Consider the following 11,028-nt stretch of genomic DNA (forward strand, 5'->3'; position numbering starts at 1 on the left):
GGGGAGTTTCTGTTGACATAGCACGATAGGAAATAAAAGAGAGCCACAGGACTTCGATCAAACTTATGAACATCAAACGTAAGACACAATAGTGTCGAGGAAATATGCACGAAACATTTGAATCGTGCGATCTGAAGCAATGACTTCATTTATTCATCACCAGAGCTATTGTTTCCGTGCCCGCCTACTCAACGCCAGAATCGACCTGTGTTTATGTAAACTTGGATCCTGCATATGAAACGACGCTTCTCTTATTGTTTCTCTCTTTTTAGTCACTTTGTATTCTGACTTTGTGTACATTTTTTAATCCTTTCTGCAATGAATTCAGGGAAGAGATCTTTTAATAAAGGAATGGAATTTTACATCGATTCAAGTGCTTTTTTTTTGTTACACATTCATACAAACCGATGCAGACCTCATATTCAGAACCGTCTGAAAAAGATGAAGAGATGGATAATGTTTTCTAGCTCCTTTTGTTCTTTCTGAAGTTGTTTTCCATTTGCCATGACTTAGACACTCTCAATGAAATACGTGCTATTACAACAGGAAGTGCATTGTTTTATCATCTTTCATAATGTTTGAGCCTTTAGGCATCTGTCCTTTTGTTTAAGATCAGTGTACGATAATCATCATGGAAGTTATTCGTTTGTCGTAATGCTCTTTATTTTACGGCTTTAAAACGCACTCTGCAGAACACTTAATTTCTCTTCCTTATGAGGGCACCGTGTGATTATTTGGTATGATTAGATCCAATGCACTATCACATCAATCACTTCCTTCGTGGTTTCCTCGAAGACCTGTGAGATATTGGAAAAAGATTGAAAAAAAAAAAACCCAGCTTCAAGTGTCTTTAGTGTTGAAGAAGAAAAGCATTAACTTCACGGACCTGGGGGATAAAAAGCTGTTCGTAAAGTTATGAACGACTTACGAGCGACTGGTGATCAGTTCTTGTGCTGAATTATGGAAATTCTGATAAGTATAGCACATCAGAACTGATCACCAGTCGCTCGTAAGTTGTTCGTAACTTTACGAACAGCTTTATGAAACACCCCCTGGTAGCTTTTCATTGCTTACACCCCCCCCCCCCCCACACACACAAATGTTATGTATAATTATAAAGAAAAACACATGAAAACAGGGACGAAGCGGGCTATTGCTTCAACAATATAGATCGCCATTTATTGTCAGGAAAAAATAAACTGTCATCCTGATTAGGCATTTACTTCTGTTTGTTTTTAATATTGTTTCGATTGTTGCGCATTCTGTTAGTTTGTTTTCCATTCTTGCTTTTAAGGTAGTCAACGAAAACCAGACGAGAAATGACAAAACATAGATGTATCAGAAAAAACAAATCTGCATTATTGGTGACCGACATGAGAAGCCCATGAAACTGGATGCGAATAATCCGAGTGTCCTTCTTTCTGAAGAAACCACGAAACCCAGAGTCGAGCTCCTTGCGTGTCGGGGGAGATCAGTTAGCGTGTGAACCCGATCTTCGCTAATCATCCTTACTCACGCTTACCCCTGCGGTCAATGTCAGCGCGGGTAGCGACACCTATGGCGCGAGGATCGCGTGTCGCACGTATCCATGAAGTCATCCGGCATGTAATATCGTCTTTCTCAGCATCACTTAGGCAAAAAGGCAAATTCGGTCAAAGTGGTATATCTTCACAGGTGTCGCCTCCAGTAGGCGGCACACCGCGGAAGACTCTTCTCCAGCGCTTGAAGGTCGTCACGGCTAGAAAACTCTCTCCCAAGTCCAAGGTCGTCGTGGCAGACATGACATATAATTATAAGTCAGTGTTTTCCCCGAAGACTCTGAACTCATGAGTAAAGGTATGTGTAAACAATAATAGGACCTACATTAACGTTACTCTCCATAGTGGCTGGGTATAATCTCTATTATAACCATAACTGAGCGGTTCCTGACACCGAAATGTATCATAACTTGACCACAAAATTGTGTGTGTGTGTGTGTGTGCGTGTGTATGTGTGCGTGTGTATGTGTGTGTGCGTGTGTGTGTGTGTGTGTGTGTGTGGATTAAGGTGCACTCGGACTAGGGTATCTCCTTGAACTACTGTAACAGTGACATAAATTATGGTCTGATCACTCATTGTGCGATTTCTATCCTCTTTTGTGTCTAAATTGTAAATTGAATATTTAATGTCAATCAAGTTGTTATAGATAGAACATCACGACGTGATTCACCAGTTCCGCTACTCCTGTTAATCTTTTCTCATTTGGAAACCGTGTTTATATACATTTCTAGAACACAGCACACTGTGCAAACGCTGACACAGACGATAAATGACTTCCTTTTTTTTAAAGAATTAAACTGAAGCATCGTAACTCCATGAAAGTCGGTGTATATTATTATCTTTCAAACGTCACTTTGTGCTGAAAGGGCGATCCTCTCGGAGATCACGGTGGAAAATATTGTATGCCGCTTAATGAGTCCATTCTGCTGGAACCTTGACAGATAATCGAGGATCTTGTAATCAATTTTGGGATGATGAGTTGTCCTTCGTGTGGACGGACTGGAACGCACTTCGTTTACTTTGTTCTTGTAACGGTCACCGATAACCTTTGCGTGTCGGTGAGGCGACCATCTTGCGTGATACGCGGAAATTTGTCTCGTATAACCACACGCTCTGCCTGACCCTCGCCTCGCGCACGAGGTCATCTCATCAGGGCCATGTCATGTCCTGCTTGTCGCTCACTATGTGACGTCATAATATATCATACTTTCTCATTTTCCACTGGCTCTATTGTTTTGGGTAGACCCTATCGTGATAAGCTGTTCCGTCAGACACTTTAGCGCAGACGAGACAATTTAGACACCTTAACCTATAGGGGGAGGGTGTTAATTATGATAAAGTATAAAGCTTGAATTAGAGTTACTTTTTGCAAATATGGAAGAGAATTTGGATCAATACATATATCATGGGTTGCGTGGCACATTAATGATGAAAATTATTCCGTGTGTAGCATGAGGATAAATGTGAGAAGTACAGCTGTGGCTCATGTGTTTTCCTCTTGTTTCAGTGCTAAATCTTTGCTTGGGGCTTGCAGTGTCGGCTTTGCATATAATCATATACATATTCAACAATCATTGAATGATTATGTAATTGTATGGAAATGACGAGCGACTATGATGAATCACTTTGCTTAATTCAATGATTAATTCTGCTCTATCACTTACAGTTTGTTGTAACTCGGCAACTCTCAAGGAAAATACAAAATTGATATTATACTACATATACACCCCCTAAAAATCAGAGTACAAATTACTTTACATATAAAAAAAAACCAAAACCTTATTAGAACTTTGTGTATTGAATATGACACTCACTCACACTTTAGTATTGACTAGATATTGAATTAAAGATTATACGAGTGAAGAAGTATGTAATTAAAGGAATGAGTTACTTTTCTTTGGTATCTATCACTGGCACTGAATAAAAAGAAAATACGAAGCTGATGTAATATAATTTGAAAATTTCAAGACAATAAAGTCTGCTCCTGTTTCAAGTTTAATGTGATAACAATGATGAAGTGATACATGTAGGACAATTATTTTTCCGATTCAAACAAGAAACAGGTTATGGGATGTCAAGCTTCATATGTCACTACAAACTTCCGGAAACAGTCGCATATGCAAATTAGATGACGTGAGTATGCCATCAAACCACCACTCTCCTATTGTGAGGGCATAAAGCATTATAAATGCGCCAGGTAAATTTGCGTTTGCATCGTAATTGATACAATGCTATTATTTTCTTGGCAATCAGCAAAATTGTCAAGTTCATTTATTTCTCTGTTTTGATGTTTTGATTGTAATTCACTAAAGCTTGCGTTGCTAGCTTTTGTCTAATTATACTCATGCTCATATTCAAACAAGCTATTCAGTGGCGTTTCAACTTATCAAAGTTTACGAACAGAGCAAGAAATAGTTTCAAAGTTAGAAATAGTTCCAAACTGCATATCATTACAGATTAACAAGTCAGGAAGGAAGGTTCTCTTTAAAACCTGAGCTCAAAGAAGCAGGAGAACAAAAAATAACGCTCGATGATCCAATGATTGTGAGTTCCGAAGGTATCTGGTTATTCGAAGCTCTACTTCGCACGTTTCAAGGTCCCGCGTAGTGAGTCACTTTGAAGCCAAGACACGCAAACGCGTCAGTGAACTATCATTAGATTGTCGATCTCAGGCAGCTTGTGATTTTCTACTATAAACGCTGATTTGCTCGTTTATTATCTTCTAAAACTCTCAAAAGACACAGACAAATTCACAAACACACGGATAGTAAATAATTATTATTTTAAAGAATGACCATATATACATCCATTAATATAATTATGTACATCATAGTTATGTTCATTCAAATAACTTAAACCTGCTACGAATATTTTTTCCGTAGGCCTATATTTTGTAAAACTCAAAGATTCGAAGGTTTCATTTCCCAACGTGCATGATAGAGTTACAACTGTTATAGAATGACGTTGACTAAATGAAAGACCAACACTGTTTCAAGCAAAAAGAAAAAAGAAAAAAGAGAGAGAATATATAGATTTCAACATATCTTAATTTCTCTATCATAATGAAAGGGCAATGTCTAATCTTAAGCACATGTCAGGAACAAGTCAAATTAATCTGATCTTTGCATCACAGAGAAATCAATATTTTTTATGGAATTACATATCTCCGTTATATTGTTGTCGTGTTATGACATCACCAATTGTTGAAGTATTGCTATACAGAGATGACAACACGTGTATAAAAAAAGAACCTTAAAATGAATAACTTTTGAACGAATTGTTTAATTTTCCTCAAACTTAATTCACCCACGTGAATACTAATCTTTCCGCACACAATAAATCCACCTGTATATTTCAGGTAAATTCAGTTGTAGGTGATAAGTCAAAGCACTGTACAACCTATAGACAGATAGACATTTGAAATTCTTTGAATTCTCGGCAATGCCCCATCTCATGATTTTGTAGATAATGTGTATTTTCACGTTTCCTTTGTTTTGTTTTTAGTGGATGAAAAAATATATACGGTAAACTGGAAACAAAATTTTAGATTTGAGAGAAGACCAACGGGACACGGTGACGAGAATACATAACCTTCCCTAATTTTTGATTATTTAATAATTTCAGTAATCGTAGATTTGGGTTCACTGAATCTTTCATTCATGTTTGATTTCTCTCTATTTGTGAAAGTCAAATTGAGCAATGGATGGAATTTTACATTACTTATTCTAAAACTCTTACAGTTTTGCATCAAAACTATTTCTTAGTATAGAAAAGGTAACGGATTCCAGTGCATATGAACAATCCAGGCACTTTTAAATCGTTTTTCAAACTGAGATCCGCATACCCATGTGGGATTCGAAACGACGTGTGAAAATAAATTTGACATCAAGTGTATTCAATCAGCAGACTCAATGGCAAAGCAGTTGAAAATTAAATGCAGTGGCATGTGCTGTTCACAACGCATACGGAAACGATGACTGACGGCTAAACGTGCTCACCGCGCTATGTCTTTTAAAGGAAAGAAGCTGGAAAAGCAAAATCGTTTTCTTCTTTTTGCAGTCGCTTTCTAATATTACACTTTTCGTACACGACGAAAACTATTGCGTTTGAGTGGGGAAATTATGAACTGTTACTGCTATATTGTTGCAAGAAAGGTAAACACAGTTGAGCACTCCGACAGAGGTATCTGTTTCAATTCTTTCTTTAATAATTATGTTAGTGTGCAAATGTGCAAGTGGATATGTTTCAGGTTTTCTTTTTTTTCCCCTCAAAAGTATGGTATAAATCGTTTAAATTCGTCATTCAGAACACATATATACAGTACATGACATGTATCCCATCGCAAGCTGTTATTGCCAATTTCGGAATCTGCGTAGTTTGGCATCACTGTTTGAAAGCGTATGTTGGCCTGCTAAATGATCAAAATATGTGCAATCCTGTATCTGTCATTCAAAATAAGTGATCATCATAACATTTCAATCGGTATCTCTTTTTATGGGGTTTTCGTATCTTGTAAGCTGTAAAGAGATCATATATCATACATTATATTGATATTTCAACTGTTTCACGCATCGCATAACAGGGGAGAGGCTGCAGCCCCTGACAATTACGGCTAAAAGACTTAGTAACAATAATGATTTTTAAAAAAGTGATAGGCAACAGAAGCTAAATAAAATCCTTAAAAAACGCCAAATTTACAAACACGCTATGACCGTAGGATTTTCCGGAATGCCGCCCCCGGATTCCAAGTTACGTCCCTTGCATGATGAATTTCCCCGCAGAGTAATACCAAGGAGCTACCGTATCTCCATGGTAATACAAAAGTAAAGTGACGATCAATCAGTTCGTTGTCGCTTACAGCATTTCAGGTATGTCGACGTCTGTTGGCACCACGGCTGCAGTTTCCTAGGTCATTCCTAGGCACGACGAATGAAACGTCGTGTTAATTTCTGACAGAGCTTTGGCAATACGGACGATTCTCAAAGGGCGAGTAGACAGCGGGAAAAAATACCACGCGCATAGACAGACGGAGAGAGATGCAGGGGAGATACAGATGAAGGAAAGAAAATGGAAGGGAGAGAGATAGAGGAAAGGGAGAACAAGCGTTTGAGGGTAAGCATCATCTGATACTCCCTACCAAAACATTCCAACCCAAGTGTCATTGCCCTCGCCAGTCGGAGAATCGTAGAATCGATGATTGACATAGCGTGACAAAGATTCGACCAATGAAAGGGATCCTTGCAGCGAGGTCGATCAAATGTGGGCGGGTGTTCCAGATTACTCACAGCCAATTAAGGAGGTCGTATGAGAGGCTGTTCTCAGGCAGTAAGGAGGCGTGGCTTGAATACGATGACAGGAGATATTTAGCAACTGTAGTTTTGACACTTTCAATTGACTCGTCGTATGCGGCGTGTTATTGTAATATATTTATATCGTGTGAGGGATTTGGGGGGTTCTCAAACAGCTGTACCGAGCCCATGAACTAATCGCTCGCTGATGACTGGGAAATAGAGGTATAAAATGAGAAGGCAGAGAACCGGGAGTTGCAGTTGTCTTTAGTTCCCTTGATCGTTCGCATCGCATCACTGGTGTGAAACGTGATTTCAGGCTGTTACTTAGCTCCACTGCAAACGATGAGCGAGAGCAAGGCTAAGCCGCTGCCGGGCCCATGGGGGCTGCCGATAGTTGGCAACCTGCTGAACTTGGGCGAGGAACCACATGTGGCGATGATGAAATTAGCCAGAGAGTACGGCAACGTGTTCCAAATACGACTCGGAAGCCGCCCGGTCGTTGTGCTTTGCGGACAAGAAGCGATACGGAGCGCTCTCGTTCGCCAGGCCGTGGCATTTGCCGGGAGGCCGGACCTTGCTTCGTTCCAGTTCATCCGCAAAAACAGCGACGCGTCCGTGGCTTTTCAGACGTACGACGCCTCCTGGAAGTTGCATCGCAAGATCGCCGAAAGCTCGATTCGGTTCTTCGTGACTGGCGAGCGAAAGTCCTCAATCGAGTCGACGGTGACGCACGAAGTAGAAGCTTTGATTGACCACTGGACGAGCAACAATAACGAGGACAGATTCGAAGTCGATCCTTCCGATGTTGTCAAGCTCTCGGTGTGTAATGTTATGTTGTGGTGCATTCTTGGTAAGCGTCACTCGCTCGATGACGCGCGACTGAGGGAATTCGTGTCCAAGTCCGACGATTTCTCCGAGGCGGCGGGTAGTGGAAACATCGCCGATTTCATGCCCTGGATCCGCTTCATGACCGCGCGCACAACGCAAAACCTGAAAAAGATTCTAAAGACATTCCGCGGCTGGTTCTTGCCTTACATCGAGGAGCATCGTCAGCAATACGAGCAGGACTCCGAAAAGGACATTCTCGACTATGTGGTCACCTCCACAAATAAGCTCGACGACGCCGACATCGACCAGCTTGGGCTCTCCCGGGAGGCGCTGCAGATCGCAACCGCATTCGATCTGTTCGGAGCCGGTTTCGACACCACTTCGGCGACGGTTACCTGGCAACTGTACTACGCCGTTACGCATCCGGAAATCACCGTTAAGGTCCAAGCCGAAATCGACGAAATCGTCGGGCGTGATCGCCTCCCATCTCTAGCTGACCGCGACAGACTCCCCCTGACTCAGGCCTTTTTGTTGGAGACTTTCCGTCACTCATCCGTGGTTCCCTTTACCATACCTCACAGTACGATCTCCGATACGAATCTTCTCGGCTATCACGTCCCTAAGGACACCGTCGTCTTCGTGAACCTTTATTCCGTTCACCACGACCCGGAAACATGGCACCAACCCTCCGTCTTCGACCCCGAGCGTTTCATCGATCCGGAGACTGGCCTCCTGGACAAGACGAAGACGGAAGCGATCATGCCCTTCGGTGCCGGAAGGAGGAGATGTCTTGGTGCCGAGATGGGTCGCATTCAGGCATTCCTCTACTTTGCTATCCTGATCCATCAGTGTGAGGTCAGTGACCCCGACAAGGGTCGAATGGACGGCAAGCCCTCCTTCGGGCTCACGATGCGACCCCCGGCTTTCAAACTCCTTGTCAGGAAGAGGTAACAGTCGCAGTCATAACATTGGGCTTTATCTTGGCCATGCAATCCCTTTCAAATCAATGGTTGATGGACGGCCGTAAGCAAACATTGACTGATATTCCAATATGAGGGTAGAGGTAAACATTCACAGGTGTAATAAACAAATATTTTTACGGTTATTAAGGAGTATTACGGTGTCAATCAAGATTTTTTTATTGCAACATATAACAATTTGTAACATATTTCTCAAATTTCACATAATTATAAGGGAATCGTTGATTTATTATGATGATTTCCGGTCAGAGGCAGGCTGCCATACAGGAAAATTGTCACGTGAAATTTTTACTCGTATCTGTTACGCTCAGGAAATTACTCTCCACGAATTTGTTGTATTGTACTTAATGTATTGAAGTCATCCCAAGAAACTTTTTGGAACAATCAATAATTAATTGATTCATCAGATTATGGGAACATCACCTTGCTTTATGAATCATATATCATATAGACACTGTATATAGACAGTTGCGAGTGTTATTTTCTACAAGTGATGACAGGTAAAATAAACATACTTTTTTAAAGAGATTGCAGTAACGATTTCCTGACGACGAAAGCTCTCTCACGAGGTTTTGAAGTAGTCAAGTTATTGACCGTGTTATGTTATACTTAGATACTACTTTATGACTGCAGGTTCCCTGAACGCTGTAAATATGGTGAATGCTGTAAATATGTATAAAAATTATTTTTGTTGTTGTTCTCTTTTGACGAGTCCACGCTGATTTGCGTAAGGCGAAAATATAAACAAACTCGGTGTACATATATCGTTGTCGTTCTGTATATAATTGTGATATTTATGCGCTGCAAGACCAATATTTATTGTGTGTTATAACCGAATCGGTGGAGATAGGTGACGATGCAGCCTTACTTATGAATGTTCGCAGTCCATCCAATGTCACAAAGAAGAGCAGGATGTTTATTTTAAGTGTTGAGTATTCAGTTTCCGGATACTTATTCCTGATCATTTATTCCTCTGAAGGACAACCGTGCAAACTTTTCTACAAAACAAAAACAAAGCAAAGCACGCAAACACGTGAAAAGGGAGGAAACGCATTTTGAAATGAGGTACGCACCTGTCGTTTTTGTTTTCATTAACTGCTCTCGTCTCGTTAGAAAGTAATTAGCATTGCCGTGTGAGTAATCATGGTAATGGAGCTCGTTATGAGGGGGCAGAACAAATGTTCTTGTTGGTGTTGCACTGTGTTTCTTTATTTTCTTTAATCGCTGATGACATTGCGTGTCACATCTGATGCACCAAGCACTCTTGACGCAATTCACCACAATTTTTGGCTCTCAAAAAGTGCTGTTAATTGAGTATTAGCATGACATCACGTGCCTCAGTGAAAACAGTGTTGATTCCGATATGTGTCATTCATTAGCCTATGTATAGTTTCCATTCACTACCAGTATTACCTTTTTTTTTGTCCTTGTAAAAAGAAAAATACATGGAAATAATGTGTATATGTATAGGGGAGAGCGGGGAGAAGTGGGACATTATTTCAAGTTCGCCGATTTTCTTCTTATATCTTTTTATAGAAGAGATTATTACATTTCCTGTTGGGCTTGCATGAAGGTTCATATGGTAGGTTACATAAAGAGCTATAAGCTGGGGGTAGCACTGTTCTCAATTTTCTGCAGTTAATGAAAAGAAAAAAACTTATTTTGGGGGAGAAGTTGACCCACCCGTGGGTGAAGTGGGACAACGGCAAGGGAGAAATGGGACTGTGGGGGTAAAGTGTGACATCCTAGATGGTCTATAGAAATGTCAAAGTTGGAAGGCATAATGAAACATTGGTAATGAAAACAGTCAAACATGCTTTAAAATGATCTTTACTTCAACAAAACAAGTTTGAACAACATGTTTGAAAATCTGAACTGCTTTACATGTAATGCTATTATGAGGGACAAATGGGACACGTTGTCCCAACTGTCCCTCACATGACATATACATAAATATGTACGACTGCTCAGTAACCATGCAGGCATTTGTCAAAAACAAGTTATATTAGTTGCATATTAATAAGGCTCACCACCAGCTTCAATTGTGCCCTTGAAATCATGAACACAAAGACAACAGGTTAATTAACTTGATTTTAAAAAAAACATTATATTTTGGGGAAAATTTTCAATAGCAATTTATACATACTTAGAATTTGCCGAACTGCATGGCTTTCTTAGTGTGATGTATGGTTGCTAGGGGCTTATTGTAGATATAAGCCAATCGCTGATTTGTTGAACAGTTTTTGATTCAGAGAACGTGTCCCACTTGACCCGCGTCCCAACTCACCCCGCTCTCCCCTACTGGAGTTCTGTAACGAAGCAATGATGTTTTAGATTGCTCTAAAGGCACATTTAATGTCTTATATAAGCTGTGATGTAATGTAGTTTTC

The 11,028-nt window shown here is 40.4% G+C and overlaps 1 protein-coding gene across 1 annotated transcript; it reads left to right on the forward strand.

The window, feature by feature from the left end:
* The first annotated feature begins 7,172 nt into the window (after positions 1-7,172).
* On the forward strand, positions 7,173-8,899 carry LOC139723575 (cytochrome P450 1A1-like). The gene has a single exon (XM_071634812.1). The coding sequence runs from the start codon at positions 7,173-7,175 to the stop codon at positions 8,607-8,609; it is 1,437 nt and encodes a 478-aa protein (XP_071490913.1). The 3' UTR covers positions 8,610-8,899.
* The last annotated feature ends 2,129 nt before the right edge of the window (positions 8,900-11,028 follow it).

The sequence above is a fragment of the Diadema antillarum genome, unplaced genomic scaffold (genome assembly GCF_040938485.1).
Source record: "Diadema antillarum isolate AM-2024a unplaced genomic scaffold, OU_Dant_1.0 scf00000193, whole genome shotgun sequence".
In the NCBI taxonomy this organism is placed as follows: domain Eukaryota; kingdom Metazoa; phylum Echinodermata; class Echinoidea; order Diadematoida; family Diadematidae; genus Diadema; species Diadema antillarum.